Source organism: Eschscholzia californica, unplaced genomic scaffold (genome assembly GCF_041429995.1).
Source record: "Eschscholzia californica isolate CP2 unplaced genomic scaffold, dmEscCali1.0.p SCAF_4, whole genome shotgun sequence".
In the NCBI taxonomy this organism is placed as follows: domain Eukaryota; kingdom Viridiplantae; phylum Streptophyta; class Magnoliopsida; order Ranunculales; family Papaveraceae; genus Eschscholzia; species Eschscholzia californica.
The window spans coordinates 27801474-27829367 of NW_028238461.1; the positions used below are offsets into that span (position 1 = coordinate 27801474).

Genomic DNA, 27894 nt, shown 5'->3' on the forward strand with positions numbered 1-27894 from the left:
CACACACAGATTTTCATTGTGTAGAGGAAGATAGTTTTGTTGTATTATTAATATGGGTGAAAAGAAACCCTACTTGGCTCTTCTTCTTATACAAACTATATATGCTGGTATGTTTCTCCTCTCCAAAGCTGCCTTCAATGGTGGCATGAGCAATTTCGTGTTTGTTTTTTACCGACAGGCGGCTGCCACCGTCGTGCTAGTCCCTCTTGCTCTTATCTTTGAAAGGTGACTCTTTCATCTTCTTTTTATATTCTGTCGTGTCTTATCAACTACTCAACCAGACTTTGGAAGTAAAGCTTGATATATCGAGTTCTTGTAGTACTGCAATCTCACCAAATACTAAGCCAGCTGAGCTACCAATCCGTGGGATTCATAAAAGTTTTGATATTTTTTACCCTTTAAATGAGCTTCTAATTGACCATAATTAGGGTTCGATTATTGACTTTTGTGTAGGAAGAAATTTCCACCTTTAACATTTGTGGTGTTCTGCAAGATTTTCATGCTTTCCTTGATTGGGTATGTTCAGTTTATCACCTTGAATTTGAGATCAAATGATTGAAGTAGTAGTTTTTATGGAATTTGGAACTTATATGGAGTTGTGTTTGAAAAATAAGGATTACGATCAGCTTGAACGTGTATGGCATTGCACTCGTTTATACATCGGCTTCGTTGGCCGCTTCCACTTCAAATACTCTTCCTGTCATCACTTTCGTGTTGGCAGTTGTACTCAGGTAATTTGTAATCCTTTTCCTTTTTTGATTTTTGTTCTTCAATTTCTTTTTCCATTAACTAAGGATTTGTTTATTTATGAAAGATCAGTAATTGATTTTATCATCAGTCTATGTTTACAATACACAGTCAGTACTTTCAGCAATACTTGAATAACTGTAATTGTGTAAAACAACAAGATGATTACTGTTATGAGTGGAAAAATGAATTTTGGAAGGGTTGACAACCTGGTGCTACCCCAACAGGATCAACAAAAGCTATGCATTTAACAAAACAAACTCTACAACGCCAATTTACAAGTAAAATAAAATCCATTAGTAACATATTGGCAAAAAATGAATTTTCCATAAGAAATTATTTTTCATTGTTAAATATTTTTCACAATCACATGTATTACCGACGCCAGAAACAAGTTTTTAAATGCAAACAACTCTATATAACCTCGATAAATGAATGTTTGATAAATAAATAACCTCGGCAAATGAATAATTTTTTTTGAACCTGAATTTGGCAAAGGGGCTAAATGAATTACTTCTCTTAATGATTAACGAATACAAAAATTTGAGTCAAAGGACCCATGTAAATACGGAAATGATAGAGTGCCCAGCAATTTTGCCCATTAAAATGCCCAACTTTCCTCATTTAGAAATAAAAGCGGTCCCCACCGTAGTCAAACTTTGAAAAACCCTTGTCTTTTAGTGATTCCACATCAGCTGGGCAATTTAATGGGCTAAAAACTGGGCACTCTAGCATCTCCCATGTAAATATAAATGAATAACCACTAAATTCTGGGAACATATATAGTAAACGGAAAATACGAACATTGTTAGTTTAAATTAGGTGGTTATCCTGTTTTTCACATCTTCATGATGTATAACGACTAAGGTAGATTCTTAACAAAAAAAAAAAAAAACCATTCCTTCTCAAAGAAGAAAGCAAATCTAAAGTTGTTTGTTTTTTTCTTCCACCAAACTGCATCCCAACTTTGTAATGAAAGCACAATTCTGACATATTATGTTTCTGTTGTAGCAAGTAATTTTGTAAAGTGACTATTGCTGGAAAGACCTCTTTTGATGACACATTTGATATAAGATACTATCAACTGGTTAAGAATCATTCTCATCAGTTAGTACAACTCAATAATTTCTTCGCATCTAAGCAATTTCACAGCTACATCATTTTCGTTAGGAGTTTAGGTTATTATGGTGCTCGTTAGATTCCATAAGAAAATAAATTAATTAAGTTTGTCATATGAATTTTGCCCACTACCCTCTAGGTTCATTTGTACATTAAATGTAAAAATACTAATCATAAGAAATAAAAATATATATAAATACTTTTAAATGAATAAGTATGCTTATTGATGAATGAATATATGTTCATTTATCGATAAATAAATAAGTTCACTAAAGGAATATGTTTTCTGATCGAGTGTATTTATTAATCCAAGATGTACCGTAATTACTTTTTCAACTAATGCGTTGCAGATTTATGAAGAATACAATTTTGTAGGAACAACACTTAAGTTTTGTATTATCGTAAAAAAAAACATATTATATGTATAGTGAAACCATATCTTGTTTTGAAGATTGCTAAAAATTATTTCTAAAAATCATGTTTATAGACTAAATTTGTTATGATCTTTCAAACTCGATTGATGTCCAATATCTTTTGTCAAACAACTCATAATAAGAAAATCATTGTTTTTAGAATTTTACAATGAATTGTTTGCAAAAGTAACACGCTTGCAAAAGTCATTAAGTGGATCACTCATCTGCATCAATTATTACATCATTACAGGTTTGTATCTACTAAATTTTATATGTCCCATGAGCCCTGATATCACCCTAAATAGTAAACATTATATAGTTTACATAAATTCTTCAAATTAATTTTTTCCAAATAACTATAGTTATTTGAGCCGTTCAACAAATAAAAAAGTATAGTTATTTGAGTCAAACTATTAGACATAATAAGTAAAAATGTTAATGACTTTTTGAAATAACTATAACTGTCATGTTTATTATGTGTAATTGTGATTCGTTTTTGAAGTAGTATCTCTAATTATAAATCAAGTTGTTTTGTATTTTTCATCCCAAAATACCCTTTGCTAATAAGACAAACTTTCTACCTCAAAAAATACTTGGGGTCTGCTTCTTCTCCGTCTTCTTTTTCTTCTCCATCTTAATTTTCTGAAATTTAGCGAGAGAAACAATGTGAAGCCACAATTTTCTACGAAACGAAGTGATGAACCTGAAAGAGTTACAACCCAAGAGGAGATATCAAATAGTAAACTGGGTAAAACCAAAGTTGATATACAGGGATAACTCACACGGAACATAGTAATCAAGTGTTAATTTTGTCCACTAAAGTAAATAAAAACCATACCTAAACACCTAACTAACTAAAACAAGCAAAGATGGAGCTTTTAATAGAAATAGACCAGAAAGAAACAAAAGAAAAACAACTACTAAACTTCAACTGTTAACTAAGGGTTTATTGGGGGCCTAGGGTTACTCTAAGTACGAGAGAGGCCGAGGATTCGGTAATCTATCGAGCCATACTCATGTACATGCTTGTTTGGGTCGATTCTCGAGATTGAGTCTTTTCGGCCCAAAGGTAGATGCTCCAAGTGCTAGATATACCTAATGGACATAATTAGTCAAAACGTCATCACGATCCATTAATATAATGTCTTAAATCGGAAAGATCGGTTATTAAGAAAATATGACATATGCTTGACATAAGACATGAAAGAAACTTAAAAGATAAACCAAATATGAGAGAGGCATCAAACAAACTAAACTAACCAATACATAAAGGCATATCATCCCTATTCCCCAACAGGAGTTTTAGTCTGTCAACAAAAAAAAAATAAAAAAAACAAGAGTTTTAGTTAAACATAGAGAGATTCTTGCTTTCAAGCACAAATGATAGTGTAAAATCATGGACCACATAAACATACTCTCTTTATTTTTAGTTTTTCTACCTAGGGTTTATTGAGAAAAAACATGTAGTTTTCAAACTATAGAAAGATTATTTACTAAATTTGAATCAAGAATTAGAGTAATTATTTATAAAGATAATTGAATCTAAGCATGATAACACATGAATCACTCGCATTAAGTATTTTATTCTCTAGAATTCATCACAAGAAAGTTTAAATAACTCAATCCAACCTTAAGAATAGCTTAATAAACCCTAGAATTCAAAAAAAAAAAATATAGAAAGGAACTCAAAGGGAGCAATAGGAGTGTTTCGCCAAGCAAACTCTAGGGTAACTGAGCTATTCCATGCCCTAGACGAGCTACAAGAAGGTGCTGGTCAAGCTGGGTTGCCATGACCGAGATCTTTAGGCATGGCCGACCCCATCTTCACCTATTTTATTGCTCTTCCTTTTGCTTTCTTCTTTTTTGCTCCCACGATTTGAAAACTCGAATCTTAGAGGGTGTTTGATTTTTTAGCACTTCTAAGTGCTACCACTTACTAAGTGATAATCACTTAGTAAGTGATATCACTTGTAAGTGATATGGCGTTTGTTTTCTATCACTTCTAAGTGCTTGATTTTTTTTTTTATATTAATTCAAAATGTCATAAAATTGAGAAATTGTCTATTTTGACCTTAAAGTATTTACATATTAGCATTTCATACTAATTCATTATGCTCGCGAGTTTGGATACGAGAATTACGATTTATGAATGCTTTATGTCGAAAATATTAACCTCAAGTAATTAAGAATTATGAAGGAGAAAGAACTTACATTACATCATAGAGTTTGGGTGGTTCCGTGATTAATGAAAGAAGAGATGTGAAAAGAAATTTAAGAGAAAAACTTAGGTGAAGGATGAGTGAAGAAGGAAAAAGGTCATTGATAAAGTCTTAAAAAGATTTTTTTACTTATCAATTGTTGTAAGATTTTTTTTTTAGTTATAATTACATTGGTAATTATTATATTCGGTAGGGATAGAAATGTCTTTTTTAGCACTTAGAAAGTAAGTGCAAAAAAATAAGCTCCAAGTTGGAGCTTACTTTTTTGCACTTACTTTGACCCCGCTTACAAGTGATATTCACTTATTAAGTGAAAAAACAAACGACCTAAAATTACCGGCCCGCACTTATTAAGTGAAAATCACTTAATAAGTGCAAAAATCAAACACCCTCTTAGCCTCCATTCTCCATTTTATCTCTCAAAATTTTAGAATTAAGGAAGAAAATGCCCTAAAATGAGGGTTCCCCCTGTTTTCTCCATAAAAAAATCAAAAGGCAAAAGTACCCTTGGATTTTAAGTTCTATAACTTCTTGAGGGCGTCTTTAAGCTATTTGGACTTCTTCTTTGACTCCAATAAATCTCTAGATTGACCCATTGGCTCTCTAACTTGACCAAATTGTGCAAAATGATGACCACTTTGCCTTTTGTCTCATAGCTTGTTCATTTCTTCTCCTTTCATCTCTAGTCTACACTAAGGTGACCATCATGCTCCTAATTAAGACTCCTTTAACTTTCTTAAACTCTCTTCTGACCCTCTTACATGCAAAATGAAAAAAAATGTCCTTGCCGATCTTTTCTCTCCTCTTGCTTCTGTTTTGCTTCTTAATATCAGGAGCTTTTCCTTGGATTCTTTCAGCGTTTTTTTACTCTTCTAGGGTCTCCTTAACTCATTTCTTTGCATAACTGCTTTATGGTACCTTGTCATGGATATAGACATAGCTTATTAAAACAGAAGAGTAAAATAGACTAATTCATATAAGTTAAATGACCCAAATGTGATGTTTTCACATCACATTACGAAGATGAAGCTTCATCAATCTTCACCCAGGTAGGAGAACAGAAGATGGTGAAGAAGAGGAAGAAGAAGAAATAAAAAAAAGGAAGACAAAGAAAGAAACGTAGCTTCATCAAAACTTTTTCTCCTCTTCCTAATTTGTTTACCGCCTTGAACTTTGTAGATATGTGTAAATTTGTGTAAATTTTAATTATGGATTAAAAGATATTAGGGTTTTAGAGGTTCCACTTTTAATTTGTCATCGTTAATGTTTCTTTTTTTTTGTAACTGTCAGCATATTTTAAGGGATATGACGCCATGTCTCGAACCCATGACCTCAAGGGTGGAAACCAACTTGGTAACCACTCCAGCCCAGGGTTGTTGACTCATTATTGTTTCTTCTTCTTGATTATGGATGTCGACTTGGTTTCCTTGCTTATAGATGAAGACTTTGATTTGTTTTCATCGTCCATTGACTTCAGGTAATTAAGAATAAGAAGAAGCTTCATTAGATTTGAAGGAGAAAACTCTTAAAAAAATTATTCCAAATGAGCATGCCGTATTTGCGAGATTTCCAAACTGAGTTTGCTTTCTACAAACAAAGTTTACGAAATGAGCATGTCGAATTCGCATTCTGCAAACGAGTTTGCAAAAAAGAAAAAGGGAAAATCCCTTCTAAACATACAAGTTTTATCGAAATCCAAAATTTAACAAAAGAATTTGATATATTTAGAGTTGTAAGGAGAAATTCAGAAATTAAGTACACAAAACTGTAATTTAGTTTTTATAAATATTTCGACCTGAATTATAATTATGTAATGATTGGTTTTTTTTTCTTTTTTTTATACATATTTTGAATAATATTTTAAAACCTCATTTTTTAAGTCACGCATAATTAATTTATGTGGTACTAATTAGTTGTACGTCTGTAATAGCAAAACTTAAAAAAAAAACGACATCTCATTGTAATAGTACAAATAACGGTCAGACGTCTTACAATCGGAAATTTAATATGCATCCCTGCTATAACATAGTATCTTAGGATTTTAATTGAAATTGCTACAAATTATGTATCATATTCCGGGTCTTGTGGTAAGGAGTGTTATCGGCACTGAACCCTAACACAGGGGTCCATTTTTTTATTTTAATGAAAAGAGAGATTTCAGCCTTTTAAAGCATCTCCAATGCAAAACTCAAAAAAATCTCTAATTGGCTTATGTGTTGAGTCTCAATAGAGATTCTCTTTCCCATGTGGCTAACTTGAGTGTCTTTAATTCAAGTCCTTTACCAATGCAACACCCTAAAAAACTCTAATAGAGACACATGTCACACATACATTTAATAGGAAAAAGTGGTTGATAAAGAAAGATTTTTTATTGGTCCAAAAATTAAATTTGATGACTAGGACACTTAGACTCTCAAAAATAGAGTTTCTAGTTGAGACATCTTAGAACTTAATGCTTCCACATCATCTTAAGATCTCAATTGAGTTTTGCATTGGAGAGGTTTTTTCTCAAAAAAAACTCTAAAGTCCTAGGTGGCACTTACGATTTTAAGATTGAGTCTTGCATTGGAGATGCTCTTAGGTATCTTAAACTTAACAAATAATAAGCGTTTGAGAAGTAGACAAAGGAGTTTAACAACTTATTTTTTTTTTTTTTTTGAAATTTTAACAACTTAGTTGTTAGTAGTAACTAATACGTATTACATGCGGGACACTGGTGAGGGACGGATCTACAGCCAAATAAATAAGTTTTAAGTCAGCATATATAAGTTTTAAGTCAGCATATACACATGCGGGACACTGGTGTGTGTAGACACTGGTGTGTGTAGACACTGGTAAATCCTTTTAAGATGCCTCACTCGGTACATCAAATAAATAAGTTTTAAGTCAGCATATACACACACCTACGTAAAAGACATGACCAAATAAAGTCTACCACTAACGCAGGTTACACGATTGCATTGAGCTATGCAATTAGCCTTTGATTCTCTTGTTTCCACACAAGAGCACGAGTTATGTCTCGCGGACGGTTTCCAGAGATGATACCCACAAACATCAAGGCCCAACTTAGCCAGCCTAACGATCATAAAGCAAAAGACAGAAGATTTTGGGCTCAACCCAAAGAAAGCTATATACAAATGGTAAAAGTCTCACAAGAATATTTAACCAAAGAAGTTCACGTGAGACGAAAACCGAAAAGAGGTCATCCCGAAACTTAGTGGATGCACGGTCCACTAAGTTAGCATGAATGCTAGGGGTGACGACTAAGAAGTCGTCAAAAGGATCGACATACAAATGAAGGGTCAGGAAGTCAGTTGAAGGTAAAAAGTCAAACTCAAGCTTAGTGGATAAAACATCCACTAAGTCCCTATACATGTTAGGCAAAACGTCCGAAGTGTCCCAGAAGGGGTCAACAACCGAGTCTGAGATCATGTGGAAGGTCGAACTAGATTCTAAGGATAAGGCAATAGGCTCGGGACCAAGTCAAGGTCCATAATTTCCTTCAGTAAAAAATCCAACAAGCTATCGGCTATCTCTCTAACTTCTACGTTACCGACGCCCTTAAAGGCATCGGGAGCCTCAAAGTTGGTTACACCACCATTCCTTCCTAATATGGCATCTAAGACTGCCTCCTCACAAGTGTCAAAAATTGGAAAGTTCATAATAGTTTCATCCCCAAACTTGCTCATAAAGCCCTCATCCTGAACATCAATGTTTACTGTAGTCCTATCATGGTGAAATGACGAAGGTTGGGAGAGTGAGCAATAAGGGTCATCGGTCAGTTCATACTCAAAGGGTCTATTAGGAGCTTCTTCGACATTTAACTTAAGACTAGAGTTAGGTGTATTACCCTCACCATCATTCATAGTCTCTTCTTGAGTTTGGGGTGTGCAAAGCCCTTCCTCGTCGTCGATAGGCTCCGACTCAAGTCTATCAACAATTTCGAGAATCCATTCCGTGATCTCTGCTATATCTCGATTGAACCTAGTCTGATACTCCAAAAATGCTTGGAGACTATCTTTAGATGTCTCCTCGTAATGAGGCACATGAGTATAACTAGATAAAGACTCTTGCTGAACACGACTCATGGGACAATACTCGGTCAAATAGTTTAAGCTCGCACAAATAGCACAAACCGGGTTAATGGTCTCCATGGTCCTTTCTTCACTAGCTTCATGTAAATACATAGACTCGACTCTTGGAGTGGAATCATTGAGTCGGGAATTGTCATCACTAAGTGAACCGTCCATATATGTTTGTCGATAGTCACGAAGACTTCGATGTGGTTGATCAATACTAATGTAACTACGGTTATCATCAAATGACAAATCCATACATGAAGGTGTGGTCATCCCAAATTCTTGTCGATAGTCTCGTAGACTCCTACGGGGTTGATTACCCTCATGCTCGTAATCCTTAACACCATATCTATCACGAGTCTGTCCGACTCCATACATTTGTCGACATTCACCCATGGTCATCCTAGGTCGGTCAGACTCAACTCGCCTATTCCTATCACTAATCGAACCATTTCTATATAAGTTTGAGTAGTCTTAACGACTTCTAGGTGGTCCACTAGTGTGGGAAATAGTTAAAATAATGTCATCATCATCATCATCAAACGACAAACTTGTCATGATTTCACAATCTTCAAGGATGCAAACACACAATCACAAAATGGAGACTAACATTAACAGAACTAAACAATCACGCACAAGTAAAAAGGAAGAGTTAGAATGCGATACTAGCAAATGCTCCTTTCGTTTCGTTTGTTTTTCCTCTTTAGCTTCTTGATTCCTTCCTTTTCTTCCGCCTTTATGTCTCTTTTGACTCTTTTCTGTAAAACGTTACCTAAAAAAAATGAAATTAAGAAAGTACAAAATAAAATAAAGACGTCTAAGAAGCAAATAACACTAAACTAATGAACAAAACAACAAACTATATCCTAACTACTAAACCTATCCCCGGCAGCGGCGCCAAAAAACTTGATGCACCCGAAAAGGTTGCACACCCAAGCGGAGGTATCAAGTAGTAATCCGGCAAAGCCGGGCAAAGCCGTGATCAATCCAAGGATAGGAAGGTAGTTTGGATAACGAAGGGTCTCATCCCTCGGTGTAGATATTAAAAGCTAACTTAGACTGAGATGAAAAGGAAGAAGGATAAATGGGGATTTTAATCGATAAAGCAACAAAAGAAGAAAGCAAGTAAAACTAAACTAAACAATCAATGTAAACGGGCGAGAGAGATTCGAGAGAAGAGTTTAGAGGAAACAAGAGTCGGGAGGCAACAAGTGTCGGGAGATAAATAAGTGAGAGAGGTGTCGAACCGAGAATTCGATAATGGTAAACCTACGACTACGTGTAGTCCGATCTAATGTTTCAAGGTATAATCGATGTTCGACTCCTAAAGTAGATGTCTCTAAGTACTACGTATGTCCGGAGATCATACTTAGTCAAACAAATGTCTAAATCGGTTGATCCCGAGTCAACGAAAGTGTTGTCTAGTCGCCTAACTATGTGAAGTGCATGACAAGACACATGAAAATATGACTTAGACTACGATCGAAATCGAATACTTCGTTTCGCCTATTAACTATGTGAAGTGCTTGACAAGACACATGAAAATACGATCAAAACGATAATTGAAATAAATGAACATAAATTTATAATCAAAATATCAAATCATATTAAACATAATCACAAATTCATCACATTTCATCTCATATAATCGACACACTAAAGTTAGCTAAATATGGTGATTGAATAAGAAATGGAAAGAAAATGATGAGAGAATCTTTTTCGATGTGGTTCGAGGCTAAGATCGTCGGAAAATATGAGTTTTTAGTTGCAGCGGATCTCCCCTTAGCAATATTCTGGGTTCCCCATAGCGACCACCATCATCTTCTCCATTTAGAACACAACCTCCATTAAAGCTAACCCTGGCTTTCTCCCTCTAGAAATTTCTAACCCAAAATCAAATCAAACCATATGGGAAGCTAGCCAAGATGATGGGGAGTAAAAGCCCTAAGGTTTCCGGCCAAGAAAGTGGCCGGAACACCATGAAAATTCGACTAAAGAAATGGTGAAATCCGGCCAAAACCCTAGCTCCGACCAAAGGAAGCTTGCTCCGAGCCCCGTGCGCGCGTCCCATACATGTCACGTCTCCCTTGCACAACAAATGCATTCTAAAGCTGTCCGTGTAGCTGCCATCCGTGAAACCGAACAGCTGCTGCTACCCGGATAGCAGCTGTTCCGGCCGTGCTGATGTGGTACCGTGCGCATCTCGAGCTGGTGCCGAGGAGTCGGTCGCTGTTGTAGCCTCCCATGCTGTCCGTCCCGTGTTGCAGCAGTCCCGAGCTGCTGCTCGTATTGCAGCTCGGGCTACTGCTCGGCCGACCAAGCTAGGTCGGCCTAGTGTGCTGGCCGGCCTATGCTTGGCCGGGCCTCCTCCTTCTTCCTTCTCTCTTTCTAGCTCTCAACCCTTTTGAATCTTCAAGAACAAACCCTAGCACAACCCTAGCCTCTTTATCTCTCTCTCTCCTCCTTTCCAAGATAGAAGATGATGAATAGTAGCCTAAACTACTGAAACCTTAGAGTCCCTTGACTTAGTGAAATCATTTAGACTTTGTTGACTCTAATCTATAAAGAGAGGGTGCTCATATAATTCTTCCTTGTCATTCTTCTTTGGGCTTGTGTGGGCTTTGGGTTTGGTTTAGAAACCAAGAGGTGTCTCCATCCTTGTCTCTACATCTTCAAATTGTCACAAAGGAGTAAAATACCCTCGGACTTCTTTCTTTCATAACTTCCCCGTCCGAACTCGGAATTGACTTCCGTTTTCACCGTCGGACTCGTCATTGCCTCCACTTGTAATTTGATTTGCTTGAAGTCATTTTCTCTCGTTTTGGGCACATGAAATGATAGTGATAATTCACTCTTTTTATTCCGAATCACACGCTTAACTCCAAAATAAGTACCTAACATGAAAAACACATAAAATATTATTGATAACACTCGAAAAGGAGTAATTAGTCTAAGTTAGGCTCTCCAAATGTGACATTTTCACATCAATTAGAGCGACTTTCCTAGGACCAACAAGTTGTGAATTGAATTGTGGTTTAAAATTTAAATCGTCAATTTTGACATATAAGTCCATGAATATTAAAAAATATTGTTTGATATCGGCCCCTCTTGACTTCTAGTCCTGGTTTCGTCCCCGTGACAGGTTCAAAATCCTTCGCTAGCATTTAATTTTTTTTTTTTTTTTTGTAAGAATCCAACTTTGCGTGCATGCTTGGTTTTTTCATTTAAATATCATTCATTTTAGATCAACTTTTTAATCTCTATTCAACCCAAGTTAATTAATATTTTCGTTTTACTATTCTAGTTTGGTATATTAGTTAATACATTAAGAACTCTTAAATTGCATATCTTCTCTAGTTGACAACCTGTACTTTTCGTGTAAAATTCTATTTTTGCAAAAAAGAAAGTCACTGTGCTCTTTTTTCTTTCTTTCTTTCTTTTATCTTTCCCTTCCTGCAATCTCTCTTTCTCGTAAGGTGCTCTTTTATCGTGCAAATCTCTCTGTCTAATCTTTGTTTCTCTCTCTCTCTCTTTCTCCATCAAATCTACCCCTCTAGACCTTAGTTTTGAATTGTGTGAGAAGATAAAGTTGCCTAATTTTGAAAAAAAAAACAACCAAAATTTGGGAATTTTTATTTCAGATAATGTTAGACAATTATAGATAACAGTTATTCATTGAGTTTGGATTCATCAATGATTTAATATAACATTCACTCCTAACTATTTCAAATTTGTGTTATTACTTCCCTGTAAAATTTTTTACGTACCTTATTTTCAGTACAAAAGAATACCTATCGAAGTTTGTTACTGGACTCCTTAATTGTTAGTCACGATCTGATCATATTATACATTTTTTTACTTCTGTTTCTAACAGAATGGAAGTTGTGAATTTGAGGAGGAATTCGGGGAAAGCTAAAGTACTGGGTGTTATATTATGCATAGTCGGAGCCATTGTTCTTGCTTTATACAAAGGACCACGTTTAAAACCTATGATTCATCCATTATTGGGGAACCCTAGTAGTGGGGAGGAACCAGCTTCACTAAGTGGCTCCAACAGGACATGGATGAAGGGTAGCTTCCTTATGCTCACCTCCAACACCTTGTGGGGTTTATGGCTTGTTTTGCAGGTTATTTTCTCTCTCCATAATTCTCTCTCTATTCTAATTTCCTCTGATTATTGTCCTTTTTTCCTTAAGTAGGGCGGTTCGCACACATGTTAGGCTATTTTGACAAGTTATCTACGTGATAACTTTCCTTCATGCCGTGATCTATTTTCACAGTAGTTGCACTCGGAGTTAAGAGCATCTACAATGCAAAACTAAAAAAAATTTCAAGTAGTCATATTTGTCAAGTTTTAATTGAGATTCTCATTCCTAAGTAAAAAAAATAGAGATCCTCAATTTTTGTATGTTTCCGATGTAAATAACTAACTAGTTATTCTGGAAATATATGAAAATTTGATTTCTATTCGTTTGAAAGAAGCAGTTTCCAAATTTGAATTGGCGGTTTCCATTCTAATTTGTGGCGGTTTAGATGGATGGCGGTTTCAATTCCAAATTGGATCCAATCGGAATCTCAAATTGAAAATTGGAAGTCGGTGGTGAATTGCCTAATTGAGTCGGCTTATAATAGTTATAAATAAGGGGGTCTTGAGTGCTTCTAATTAACACATCACAACAACACAACAACAACTGAATAGAGAGTTAGAGAGTGTGAGCAAGTGAGAGAAATTTTGTTCATTGTTTTGAGCGGTGTTTAATTTCTTGGTCGTCGAAGATTTAGTATATAAGGTTAATTTCTATAAGGTACCATCTTGGGACGAACTTGTGGGTTGTGCGTGTCGTCTTTATCTATCCTTCAATAAATATTTCTTGTTCGCCCGAGGACGTAGGCTTTAAGCCGAACCTCGTTAATTCTGTTTGCATATTTAGATTTTGACTTAGCTTTTCGATTAATTTTCATAATCAGATCAATTTCTAGGATAGGTTCGATAGCTTCTGCGACTTTTAGTACTAACAACTGGTATCAGAGCCTTGTTGAGATTGAACGAAGAAGAAGATGGGATCGAGAAGTGGTACGATCAAATCAGGGAAATATGAGATAGAGAAGTTCAATGGGAAAAACGATTTTTCTTATTGGCGGATGCAGATGAAGAATCTGCTAATCTCGCAGAAATTACACAAGACGTTGACGGGAAAGAATCCAGGATATATGTCAGATGAGGATTGGGAGGAGTTAGATCTCGAAGCACGGGCTACCATTATGTTGTGTCTTGAGAGAGACGTGGCGTTCCTAGTAGACGAAGAAACAAGGGCGGCGAGTGTGTGGTTAAAGCTAGAAAGCAGTTTCATGACGAAAACTTTAACGAATCAAGTCTACTTAAAATCCAAATTATTCACATGTAGAATGGAAGAGGGTTCTTCTATTCAGGGATATGTGAATAGGTTTGACAGGATTATCTCAGATTTGAAGGATATTGATGTTAAGGTTGAGGATGAGGACCAAGCCCTCATATTGTTACTTTCATTGCCTAAACCCTATGAGAACTTTGTTCAAACTTTGATGCTTGTTGGTGACAGTCTAAGCATGGAAGAGACGAGAAATTTGTTATTAGTGGATGACCTTCGTAAGGTTGTTACTAGCAGTATGACGTCAGGTGGAGTAGACAAGGATCAAGCACAAGGGTTGTTTGTAACGAGGGGGAGGAGTAATGAAAGGGGAAAGGGAAAGGGCGGGAAATCTAGATCCAAATCTAGAGGCTCTTTCGAGAAAACGTGTTTTAATTGTGGTGAGCTGGCCACTTTAAAGCGGCTTGTTTAAAGAGAAAGTTGAAGTAAAAGAACGAAGGCTACAAGGGGAAACAAGAGATGCAAGAGGCGGGATATGTGTCAGAAGACCCTGACGAATGTTTCTCGGTAACAGAGGTGTCTGAGAAGATCTCCGATAAGTGGATGCTTGATTCAGGGGCGTCACACCATATGTGTCCAAATAGGGAGTGGTTTACTACCTATAGGAGTATAGATGGTGGTACAGTTATATTGGGTGATGATAGTATATGTAAAACTGTGGACTCGGAACAATACGTATCAAGATGCACGATGGAGTGGTGAGAACATTGATGGACGTAAGACACATACCCGATTTGCGAAAAAAATCTAATTTCCCTTGGTGTGTTGGAGCGGAACGGCTGTAAGATAATTATAGAGAATGGCTCCATAAAAGTCGTTAAGGGTTCTTTGGTGGTAATGAGAGGTACTCGTTACGGTAATTTATACAAACTTTTGGGGACAATAATTACGGGAGATGTAGCAGTAGGAATCAGTGGAAGGGATCCAACTGCTAGTACGAGGCTTTGGCACATGCACCTTGGGCATATGTCAGAAAAGGGTCTATCTTTGATGTGCGGGAAAGGCTTGTTGAAGGACATGAAGAAGCCTTGCATGGAGTTTTGTGAGCATTGTGTGTTCGGGAAGGCACACAGGGTGACGTTCTCTACAAGCAAGCACATGAGCAAAGAGGTATTAGACTACGTACATACCGATGTCTGGGGACCGGCAAAGTCAGCTTCCAAGGGTGGTTTTAGGTATTTTGTTACATTCGTTGATGATCATTCGAGATTTGTCTGGCTTTATTTTCTAAAGCATAAGAATGAGGTATTCAACACATTCCTGGTGTGGAAAGCAATGGTTGAGAGCAAAACTGGTCGAAAGCTAAAGACGTTAAGATCGGATAATGGGACGGAGTACACGGATGGGGCATTCAAGGAGTTTTGTAATCAGAAAGGCATTGTGAGGCACTAGACAGTAGTAAACACACCTCAGCAGAATGGAGTCGCAGAGAGATTGAACCGTACACTACTTGAGAAGGCTAGATGTATGCGCTCAAATTTGGGATTAGGCGTAGAATGGTGGGCAGAAACTGTTGCTACAGCTTGTTATATTGTGAACAGGTCTCCACATTCTTCTTAAGAGGGCGACATACCTTACAAGGTGTGGTTAAGTGAACATGCAGATTACGGGAGACTTGGGGTTTTCGGTAGTACGACCTATTACCATGTTAAAGGTAACAAACTTGATAATAGAGGAAAGATGGCAATTTTCTTAGGATATGCTACAGGAGTCAAGGGTTATCGACTATGGTGTACGGAAGACAAGAAGTTTGTAATCAGCAGAGATGTGGTGTTTGATGAGTCATCTATTGTAGTTATGACGACAGCTACTGTGCCTAGTTGTGGTGATGTTGGGTCTACTAAAGCTCAAGTAGTGGAAGTAGAAGCCGAAGACCAACGGGTTTCTGGGAATCATGATCAGGTGGAGCATCAGGATAATACTCAGGATGAGGAAATTGATGAACCCGATCATGAGGAGGTTCAAGGGGAAGGTACACAAATTTTACAATAACAACAGCAGGATGTTTCGGTACACACTAGGCCGAAACGGTTATATAAGCCGGTACAGAGGTTAGGGTCAGACAAACCTCTTAGGCATTACGGGCAGGCAAATGTGGTTGAATATGCACTCTCGGTGGAAGACGACGAGCCGGTCACCTTCAAACAAGCTATTACCGCGGAGGAAAGAGAGAGTTGGTTGGTTGCTATACAAGAAGAGATGGAGTCTCTTCACAAGAACAAGACATGGGAGGTTGTCCCATTTCCCGAAGGAAAGTCTGTTATTGGTTGTAAATGGGTGTACCAGAAGAAAGAGGATTCTTTCGAAATCAAGGGTACAAGGTATAAGACAAGACTGGTGGCCAAGGGTTATGCACAGAAAGAAGGGGTCGAGTACAATGAGATTTTCTCACCAGTCGTGAAACATACTTCTATTCGGGTGTTATTAAATATTGTTGCTCACAGTGATCTTGAGCTGGAACAACTCGATGTTAAAACCGCCTTCTTGCACGGTGATTTGGAAGAAGAAATTTATATGGCTCAACCTGAGGGATACAAGGTTGAGGGTAAAGAAAATCAAGTATGTCGCTTGAGAAAGTCTCTTTACGGATTGAAACAGTCCCCTCGCCAATGGTACAAACGATTTGATTTTTTCATGCTAAAGCATGGTTTTCGCAGAAGTGACTATGATTGTTGTGTATACATCAAGAAGCTTCGCGAAGGTGACTTTATTTATCTCCTTTTGTATGTGGATGACATGCTTATTGCTTCTCGAAGCATGGTGGAGATAGATAAGTTGAAATCTCAACTCAGTCAAGAGTTTGAGATGAAAGACATGGGCGCTGCAAAGAAGATCATGGGAATGGAGATTAAAAGAGAGCAGTCAAGTAAGAAACTGTACTTGAGTCAGAAAGGTTACATCGAACGAGTAGTTTCTCGATTCAGGATGAAGAATGCGAAGGCGGTGTCAACACCTTTGGCACCACACTTTAGGCTCTCGTGAAAATAATCTCCCACTACTACGGTAGAGAAGGATCATATGGATCGTGTACCGTATGCTAGTGCAGTTGGCAGTTTGATGTACGCTATGGTGTGTACTCGTCCGGATATTTCACAGGCGGTCAGTGTGGTTAGTAGGTTTATGACAAACCCGTGGAAGACACATTGGGAAGCTGTGAAGTGGGTCTTGAGGTACTTAAAGGGTACCGTTGATACGGGTTTGTGCTTTGGTGGAGACACATGTCAGGTAAGTGGTTATGTTGACTCAGATTATGCTGGCGATCTAGATAGAAGACGATCTACTACTGGTTATGTATTTAGGGTACATGGTGCTCTAGTTAGTTGGCGATCGATGTTACAATCTACAGTTGCGTTATCTACTACGGAGGCCGAGTATATGGCTATGGCCGAGGGTGTGAAGGAAGCATTGATGTTGTGGGGTCTTCTGGATGATCTAGGGTTTAAGCAGGAGTGCGTAGATGTATGGTGTGATAGTCAAAGTGCGATCCACTTGGCGAAGAATCAGGTTCATCATGCTCGCACTAAGCATATCGATGTCAGGTATCACTTGGTAGGAGATGTCATAGAGGAAGGTGATGTTTCTCACATGAAGGTACACACAGATGAGAATCCCGCGGACATGTTGACTAAAGTGGTGACGTGTAGCAAGTTTAAGCATTGCCTGAAATTGCTACAAATCGGCTCGTGTTAAGTTGTCCGAAAGGGCGTAATGACGACAAGGTAAACTTTATGTGAAGGATTGGTAAAACTATGGTAGGCTTGATCCTATAAAAGGGTACGTAGGCAGCCATGGTCATATGGTGCAGTCGGATGAAGTTACAAGAAGCAAATATATCTTACAAGGAGTATCCTGGTGTTCGTCCAAAATTTAAAGAGTATCAAATTGTGTACGAAGTGGAGAATTGTAAGAAGCAGTTTCCAAATTTGAATTGGCGGTTTCCATTCTAATTTGTGGCGGTTTAGATGGATGGCGGTTTCAATTCCAAATTGGATTCAATTGGAATCTCAAATTGAAAATTGGAAGTCGGTGGTGAATTGCCTAATTGAGTCGGCTTATAATAGTTATAAATAAGGGGGTCTTGAGTGCTTCTAATTACCACACCACAACAGCACAACAACAACTCAGTAGAGAGTTAGAGAGTGTGAGCAAGTGAGAGAAATTTTGTTCATAGTTTAGCGGTGTTTAATTTTTCGGTCGTCGAAGATTTAGTATAGAAGGTTAATTTCTATACGGTACCATCTTGGGACGAACTTGCGGGTTGTGTGAGTCGTCTTTATCTATCCTTCAATAAATATTTCTTGTTCGCCCGAGGACGTAGGCTTTAAGCCGAACCTCGTTAATTCTGTTTGCATATTTAGGTTTTGACTTAGCTTTTCGATTAATTTTCATAATCGGATCAATTTCTAGGATAGGTTCGATAGCTTCCGCGACTTTTAGTACTAACATCGTTCAAGTTCAAATATTAGTTGGACAATTAAAGATATCTCAAGAGGACATTCTAGAATAGAGTGTCCTCTTCAGATATCTCTATTCCACCTTCAACGCGTCATCTTTGACATCTTAGTTGAGTTTTGCATCGGAGAAGATAAAAAAAACTCTAAAAATCTTGCACAGCAATCCGAATTTCAAAATTGAATTTTGCATTGGAGATGTTCTATGTAACTCTTGAACAGATGATCTACTTTTAATACCATATTGATTTTGTGGCAATCCAGATTCAAAATCAACTGACAATTGTTGGAAAGCCTTGTATATCATTTTGTGGTTAAAAGATTGTTTTTGTTCCACATAGGAATATTTTCTCACAATTAATCACACACATTCAAAACAGAAAGATCCAATGCCACATACTTAAAAATTCTCTTTTTTTTTTTAAGTGAAAACTCTCTCTACTGTTTCAACAAAAAAAAAAAGAAAACTCTCTCTACTGTAACTCTCCATTTGCACCTATTCTTAAAGACATGGAAATAGTTAATATCATAGTTAATTCCAGTTAGGCCCATAACTTGTGATCAAATAGAAAATTAGTCGAAATATTTGGCATCTTAAAAAAATGGCTCCCTCTAAATCATATTTCGAATAATCACACACATTCAAAACAGAAAGATCCAATGCCACATACTTAAAAATTCTCTTTTTTTTTTTAAGTGAAAACTCTCTCTACTGTAACTCTCCATTTGCACCTATTCTTAAAGACATGGAAATATTTAATATCATAGTTAATTCCAGTTAGGCCCATAACTTGTGATCAAATAGAAAATTAGTCGAAATATTTGGCATCTTAAAAAAATGGCTCCCTCTAAATCATATTTCGAATAATCCACTTTTCTTTCTTTTGTTGGGCTCTCTTTAAAAAATATTTCTGATTACTTTCTCTTTTTGTTATTGACAAACACTAGTTAGACTTAACCCTTCATATAACTATTCCCAAGCCATTATTTACAGATTTTTCCTTCTTAGAGATCTCTAGCAGTCCATGTCATCATATTTACAATTTAAACTGAGGAGAAATTATCTATCCGAATTTTAAAATACTTTCCTTATTTACTTAAGTCTCATTTAGATGGTTGCATTCATTTCTATAAAAGTTCATATTTAACCTATTGTTTTCATCCTTGGAAATTTAGCTAAATTGAGTCAAAATAATATTAATTAAGAGAAAAAATTCATAATCTTTCTAACAAGATCCATTTTCAATATATTTTTCTACAAAAAAAATGAATTGCAAGTAAATGCAAAACTGGGTTTGTAAATCGCGCAAACTTGATTCGCAAATGTAAACTTGTTTGTTTCGGTAGCTTTCATTGTTTGAAGATCTACTATGCTTTTCTCTCCTTGTACTTTTTGTTTTCTTGTCATTGGTTGAAGATATATCCCGTTTTTTTGTCCTCGTATTTTCTTTTGTTTTCTTGTTCACGAAAGAACTAATTTTTCATACATATCAAGTTTAAATCATCAAATCCAACAAAGAGAAAGGAATTGAACTTTAAAGGCAAGTTGAACCAAATCTTCAATAGCAACTCTTCAAAAAGAACCCGAATTAGGTGTACATTGAAATGAACAATATCTGAAAGAAAATAAGAAGCTTGGGTTCCCCCTAAGCTTGAACCTGCCCCATCACGATCAAAAAAAGAGAGAGAGAGAGAGAGAGAGAGAGAAATAGAGAAAGAGGTAGATCAAGATAGAGGGGGAGAGATAGGTGCAAACTTAATAAGAGATAGTGGACTTATGGTGCTATTAAGGTCAAATTTTTAGACCGCAGACTAAAAATTCTTTTTTTTTACTACACACAAGTAAATACTCTATCTATAATAATTAGCATTGCGGATCCAAAGTAATAATTATAGGGTCTATATTTGGCCACAGAGAACAAAAACGACTAATTGTTTGCTACTAAAACTTGACACAAACAAAAAAGTATTCCTTTTTTGATGTATTCGTGCCAGACATACATCAATTTGAAGACATTATCGAGTCAGTTCACTTCCTTCATTGTTATCGACATTGTAATTATGTTGCTCATGAACTTGCCAATCTGGTCTCTCTAGAAACATGTCCGGTTTATGGGGCATCAATAACATTCCAGATTGTATCAAGTATTGTATTGATGATGATTTAAATTAATATGAAATGAAGTTTCTTTTTCAAAAAAATCCCCTACCCAGTCAGTTGATTATACGCGTATAAATACAAAAGAAGAATTTCATAATCTTCTCTAGATTAGAACCCTTCATAGACTAGATACGGGTGGTGTTCTAATTATCGTATCCTAGTATGGGACGATAATTTATTTTAATAGGTGAAATTCTATTGATCCATTTATATTAATAGGTGAAATTCTATTGATCCTAAAGATATGGCATGGACAACCAAATCGCCAACAAATTCCCAAAACCATCGGATATAGTCTCAAGCTCGATCTCATTGTATTAACTTTTAGGAAAATGTTAAGTTCACAAAAAAATATTGACAAATTTTTTGTCGAAATGATGTGGCAAGTCTCTTTTGAAAGTTTGACTGAATCGTGACCGTTATAACATAAACGACTCATAAAGAGAACAATCCAGATTTAATCAAACTTCGAAAAGAATCTGGCCACGTTATTTCGGAAAAAAAATTGTCAAAATTTTTTGTGAACTACATCTCCCTAACTTTTATTTGCCATGTATTCACAAAATCAACAACATTACAGAGAAAGAATAATTGTGAAATATGATAAATTGCAAACTCAGGTACCAGTACTGAAAAGCTATCCTTCAAAGCTACCATTCACAGCACTTCAATGCTTTCTGAGTACAATCCAGTCCTTCATAGTATCACTTGCTTTTGAGAGAAACTCTTACAAATGGCATCTTCACTTCGATATTGGACTCCTAGCTGTCGCATACACGGTAATACTTCTATCGCATTCCTTCTTTTAAGTAAAGCTACTTTTCCACCATTTGATTCATCATATGCTTTTATTATGAAAAATGCTAGGGGAAAAAAAAATTAAGCGGACTCTGGCTAGAAATCTTAGGTGGCTTGACGTGGTTTGTTCTTTCAATGATTCTTATCTACTAAATCGAGAATCACTGCAAGCTAAATAGGATTTCTGTCTAGAGTCTACTTTAAAATTTGACGAGGTAGAAGATAGTTAATATCAAACCTAAAACTTAAAAGTAACACCTATGCTGAGTTCGATTATAAGAAAGTTAGTTACGGATCGAATTAGTGAAAAGCTCGATCCTTATGTCTTCTTCTTCCTTCTTGGGCTCTTCTTCTTCTTCTTCAGTTTCTCTTCATTTGATTCGTTTTGTTGTTCTTCTTCTTTATCATATTTCATTCGATACAGGGGCGGAGCTATAGGTGGGCTAAGCCAGGCTGCAGCCCAAGTCTTCCCACCTGTAACTTCTACCTTGTGTTGGCTTTTTTACGATGTAGCCCGAGTCTTCCCACCTGACTTATACTTTGCGTTGAGCTTTTTAATGAAAGACTTCAACAACCTAGTTGGTAAGACAAGATGTTTATAACCATGAGGTTTTGTGTTCGAGTCCCCTTACCGGCCATATTGGTTTTTTTAAACTAGTTCTTATATTAACATCCACAACGAAACATCAACAGCTATAACATAAATAAAGTTCTTCACTATTTTAAGGTTTAATTCTTGTGCATATTCTCTTCTATTTTAAACAAGTTCCCTTACTGGCAATAAAGTTCTTCACTATTTTAAACTAGTTCATATATTAACATCCACAAAATTCCTATTAGTATTAAATCCAATAATGTCTATTTGTATAAAAGATAGATGTGGATCCAATGATACAATGATGTAGTTTAGCCAAAATTCTAAATTTTTCTAAATATAAATGTTAAAATGTGAACTAGCACTATGATAGGGAGTGTGTAGAAATTGGAAATTTTCGTGAACCCTTAATATAAGTTCAGCCCGCCCATACTCAAATTCCTGGCTCCGCCTATGATTCGATATTTTTTTTTTCTGTTCTAATGTCATTGTCTCAGTCATCTTTATCATCAAACACGATAAATCTTCGTTCACCATCAACAATTAACTAGTACATTTGGAATAATCCAACAAATTAGACTTTTTGGAGATCTCAATTTCTTCGACTACTTGATTTTCAAGATGTTTTAGGTCATGTGGATTGCGGACCTCCTTGTCCATCTCGCCTGATTCGTCTTCCTTCAATAAGGAATCGACTTGTTATCTTGATTACTTATTTTTCCAAGAATAAGATCAAATGATCTGAGTTAGTTATTATCTTGTCCCACTTAGGAAACACATAGTCAAGTAAATGATTTAATACATCTAAAAAATTTGGCTTGAACTAGGAAGACATAATCTTCACATTCGACAGCTCTTTAGAGAATTGTATTAACGTAGATTGTAGTCCATTTCTCAAAAAAAAAAAAAAACAATTGTAACATTTAGTTAGAAAGAGAAGAAAATGTTAACTAACTCTTTAACTGACTAATCTATAGGCACTGCTTTATTCTAAAGGCACCTCTATCCTTCTTCCGCTTCTAACTCCTGGTCAACTCTGATTCAACTTTAGTAGTTCTGTTACATTCAGATCTTAACACTTTCTAATATGACAAATGATCTTCAAATTTGTTTTTTGAAAGAAGGTGAAATTGTATTCAAGAATTGCTGGAAATAGAAAATACTGAAAAAAAAAAAAAGTAAAATTACATATATATAAGATATTGCATCCCAAATGAAAATCCAATCCGAGAAAAAGGTGGAAGAGAACCTGATGGAAATGATAACATTTTCAGCGGATTTGTCCTCGTCCTCGAAAATTCTTCTATTTCTCTCATACCAAAGGCTCCAAATGATGGCAAAAGGAGCAACAAACCTGATGAAGCTATTTATGGTTCTTGTTGTAAGAATAGTTAAGCTGTCAAAGATGTCTTTGGTAAGGTTAGCATGTAGCCAAACACTATTAAGAGAAGAAGTAATTTCTTTCCAAATATTTGCCGAGAACGAGCATCTGTAAAGAAGTGTTCTAATGGAGTCTCTTCCTCCATCTTGCACAACGAACATCGATTCGGAAACGAGAAAACACTCCTTTGAAGAAGATCAGAAGTTGGGATAGAGTTGAGATAGGCTGACCAGATGATAAAAGAAATTTTTGGAGGGACAAAGCTATTCCAAATAATTCTGCTAGGAAATTCTCTGGGAAGATTACCTTGGTTGCTAGCATAAAAGAAGTTGTTATAATGATGGTAAAGTGACGCTACGGATAATTCTCCATTAATGCTTGGACTCCATTCTCTAAAGGAAGAATCTTCTTTAAAAGAGAACATGGGGTTGGAGATTCTGTTCAATAATTAGAAGCCTCTATGGCTTCCTCTTCTTTGCAAATTTTGGATAGCTTGAGATTCCAATCAAAAGAGCTATTGATGCTAACCTTCATATCCTTGATAAAACGATCTTTAGAATTTGAACACTTCCAAATGTCATGGAATTCCTCTTTGAGAGAAGAAGAACCTGCCCAATTATCTTTCCAAAATGAAGTTTTTTCACCATTATTGATGTGAACAGTGGTGTATTTCTTCACAAGCTTTGCAACCGTTAAAATTTGTTTCCAAGACCCCCCTTTTTTGTGTCGATTTAGCTCTTTCGGGTGCCACTAAGATAGATTCCCCTTGTATCTCTCTCTAATCATCTGCAGAAAATTCAAATTTAAAACTCTATAGAAAAAAATTCTGTTGAAGAATCAGATTTAAATGTCCATAGTTGAAGTAGAAATAAACTACTGATGGAAAATCAGATTTAAAACTGAAATAGAAATAAATTACTGTTGAAAAATCAGATTTAAAAGTCTGTGTTTAAACCAGAAACTTATTTGTAAGAAAATCCCTCAAAAAACTTTCCCACTCAACAAGAATTTGTTAAATCATTTAAAAGTCTAGAATTATTAAATTTAACAATATATAATACATGTGACAGGGAATTGTAGTTACAGGCGTTACATTCTACTTGCAATCATGGTGCATTGAGAAGAAGGGACCTGTTTTCTTGGCTATGTCAACCCCATTGTCTTTAATTCTCACCATCGTCTCTTCTTTCTTTTTCTTGGGAGAAGAAATTAGCTTGGGAAGGTTTGTTTACTTTACCTTTCATTTTCACTTATTCTCTCCACGAATTGGCTGCAAATTCCTACAACATAGGCTTAGTTTTTATTTTTTTGTTAAAACACCTTAGCTTAGTTCTTATGGGGGTTTTTTATGCGTCCAACTCAAAAATCTAAACGGATTAAATTTCTCTATTTCTATGAACTCGAAAAAAATTGATAAATATATTGTTATTTAGTAATATTGCTTTTGTCTCAGTGTGTTAGGGGGCATAGCCTTCGTCGGAGGCCTATATGGTGTTTTGTGGGGGAAGAACAAAGAAAATAAAAACAATGATACCGTTTCGTTGGCATCACTAGAAGGTGGAAAAGGTAAAGAACTAACAAATGACTTATCTGGTGATGATAAACTTTGTGATGATGTAGAAAGCAACTCGAAAAATCATCCACAGAAGTTGTCTGAATAAGTCTTAATTAAAAATATATACCTAGTCGGCGCAGGTGATTTGTGAATTATAACTTTTCCTGTTCTAATGGCAGATAAATTTGTTTTTGAGAAGTTTTACAGTTTTTTCCATTTATCTGTATTCTGTAAAATAACTGTCCAGAATAATTTGGTTTGATAGCCGAAAAAACCACTATATTATCAATATGGTCTCTTGGGCTAAAATAAAATGACCGCGACGGTTTAGGCCAAAATAATTTAGCTAAATGGTTGTTTGAGCCAAAAGGGTGAACAAATTTTTTTCTCATAATTATGGGTGAAATATCCCACCATATATGAAGTAGTAAAATTAGTTTTTTTTTTCGCGGCTTTGGGACATAAAGATAATCTCCGGATAATAAATTCTCTACGGAATTGATGTTTTATGTACATTTTCGTGGACATATTTTTTTGAGTTAATTCCTATTTGGCCCCTACTTTGTGACCAACTTCCTTTATGGCCCCTTATTTCTGTAAATTCAAATATGACCCCCTTTTTTAATGTAAATGTCATATCTACCCTTCCTATAAATATTTTTTCAAAATAAAATTAAGTAAAAAACATGAATTCCACCTCACATCTTTCTCCACCTCACCTCTCTCTCCAACTGACCTCTTTCTCTCTTTCTCTTCGCCGGATTGTTTAGAGAGAGAGGGAGAGATGAGAGTTTGTTTTTTGAAGGTCGTCGGCTGGAAAAAATTTCGTCCGGAGACCTTCGTTGGAGAAGAGAGAGGTGAGTTGGAGAGAGAGAGAGAGAGAGAGGTGAGATGGAGAGAGAAAGAGAGATAGGTGAGTTGGAGAGAGAGGTGAGGGGAAGTGAGATGTGAGATGGAGAGAGGGGCGAGGTGGAATTTATGTTTTTTATTTAATTTTATTTTGAAAAAATATTTATAGCAAGGGTAGTTATGACATTTACATTAAAAAAGGGGGCCATATTTGAATTTGCAGAAAATAGGGGGTCATAAAAGAAGCTGGTCACAAAGTAGTGGCGAAATAGAAATTAACTCTATTTTTTTAGCCGAAAAATGTAACTTGATCAAACATTGTCCTTTTACCTTCATCTTTTCTATCACCTCCACCACCACAACTTCCCCACCACCACCATTGCCACCTCTTCTCACCCTCATTGTTGCCCTCTATCTCGATCTTTCCTTCTCTCTCTCACTATTTCTCCCTCTTTCTCTCCTTCTCCCTTTTCCTTTTTTCTTCTCCATCTCGCCCTATCCCTCACGATTTCTCTCTCTAGGTCGCTTTTTCTCTCACTCGACATCTCTCTATCTCACAATTTTTCCCTCTCTCACATAGCTCCGGCGAAGGGAAGTGTCTCATTCGCCAGAACCCCCTTCGTCTGAGAAGAAGGGGACCTTGAGGAAAGGTCTGATTCCGGCAAAGGGAATACTTCCCTTCGCAGGAAATGTGTCTTGTGTGAGAGAGCGAAAGAGATAGAGATTTAGAGAGAACAATTAAGAGAACGAGAGAGGGAGAAAATATAAGAGAGAAGATGAAAATTAGGGGGTAATGTTCGATCAAGTCAATTTCTGAGCTAAAAATAGAAGATGCCTCTAAGTCAATGTTTATTGACTAAGTTTCTCTGCCCTAGAGATTTTTCTTTATTCTCCGAAGTCGCGGCATTTGTTTTGTTCATTTCCATCATTTCCCGACCCACTCATTTCTTTTCCTCCCTTTCCTCTCCCTCCTCTTTCGTTCCTTCTACATTTTGTCCATAACTGTCATACCTATTTTCTCGGCCATATCTTCACAATCTTTCTAAAGTAACTAAGAAGATGATCATTCACTATCAATTATACTTACATGAGCAAACAAGTGTTTTTTTAGACAACAAAAATATTTTTTAAATGAAAAAAAAGAATAAAAAAAAAAGAACAATGAAGAAATAGGTAAATGTTAGTAACAGTGGTGATGGCTCAAATGGTTGAAATAAGTGTGTTTTTTAAGATAGAAGAAGTCACTACAAAAATCAAGGTTACTGCCGAACGGAATAAAATTGTCGGCAACATAGAAAAAGCCGTTGCCAGAGAGTTCTCCGACGACATCAAGGTGTCGGCTTAAAAGGCGTAAGCAGTAATATTGCCGACGACACTGGCGACAGAATTTATGTTGTCGGCCTCAGTGCTACCGGCGAGTTCTTAAATTTTAACTACCGTCAACATAATTTAGTATTTTCACGGGAATTCGTAACTAAAATTTCTGGCCGACGGTCTTTTTTTTTTTTAAGTCACAGTCGACAATGGAGTTTGTCGCCAAATTATCCGCGCCCTTTAGAGGTCCCCATATTCTGCCGACGCCCCTTATCTGTTGCTATAAACTGTGCTGACGACACATAAACTGTCGACAATAATATCTTAATTATTTTTAAATCAATTTCAATCCCTACAAAGAAAAAGAAAGAACACATTTCATAAAAAAAAACCCAAGTATGGGTTTCCTCTACAACCCTAGATACAAGATTAGCTACTCATTGAATTTAAAGACATATACGTTGATAAAACAAAATACATGGAAATATATGAGACAAAGAAAGAAATCACCGAAATACTTGCTCCAAATGTTATCCAAGTATGATCCAAATTATGCTCCAAATCCAAATAATAGCACTTTGAGAATAGGTGAAAGAAGAGAGGATTAGAAGTGAAATTAGATTAAAATAGGTTGTAGAAAAGAAATGGGATAGAATTAGAAATTAAATCTAGAAATTAGAAAAGAAAGTAATGAGAGGAATAGATGAAGGTGGCTAAAGATGGTAGAATAAGATGTTTTAAGGTTTTACTACTAGAAGAGCGAGGGGGAGAGAGAGGAAATACTAGTAAGAGAGGAAGGGTTAAA

General features: G+C 36.2%; 1 protein-coding gene across 2 annotated transcripts; it reads left to right on the forward strand.

The window, feature by feature from the left end:
* On the forward strand, positions 1-25264 carry LOC147543978 (WAT1-related protein At5g64700-like). Of its 2 annotated transcripts, XM_086635065.1 has the most exons (7): positions 1-225; positions 454-516; positions 615-731; positions 12452-12704; positions 21218-21376; positions 24442-24593; positions 24825-25264. In XM_086635065.1, exons 1-7 carry the CDS (start codon positions 53-55, stop codon positions 25030-25032), a joined length of 1125 nt encoding a protein of 374 aa, XP_086491191.1. In that variant the 5' UTR covers positions 1-52; the 3' UTR covers positions 25033-25264. The 2 variants fall into 2 exon arrangements, with proteins under 2 accessions (XP_086491191.1, XP_086491192.1); XM_086635066.1 differs by lacking the exon at positions 21218-21376 and having other exon boundaries at positions 8-225.
* The last annotated feature ends 2630 nt before the right edge of the window (positions 25265-27894 follow it).

Coding starts and splice junctions, on each gene's coding strand:
- LOC147543978 (XM_086635065.1), top strand. CDS start 53: ATGGGTGAAAAGAAACCCTACTTGGCTCTTCTTCTTATACAAACTATA. Junction 226..453: donor CTTGCTCTTATCTTTGAAAG/GTGACTCTTTCA, acceptor ACTTTTGTGTAG/GAAGAAATTTCCACCTTTAA. Junction 732..12,451: donor GTGTTGGCAGTTGTACTCAG/GTAATTTGTAAT, acceptor TGTTTCTAACAG/AATGGAAGTTGTGAATTTGA.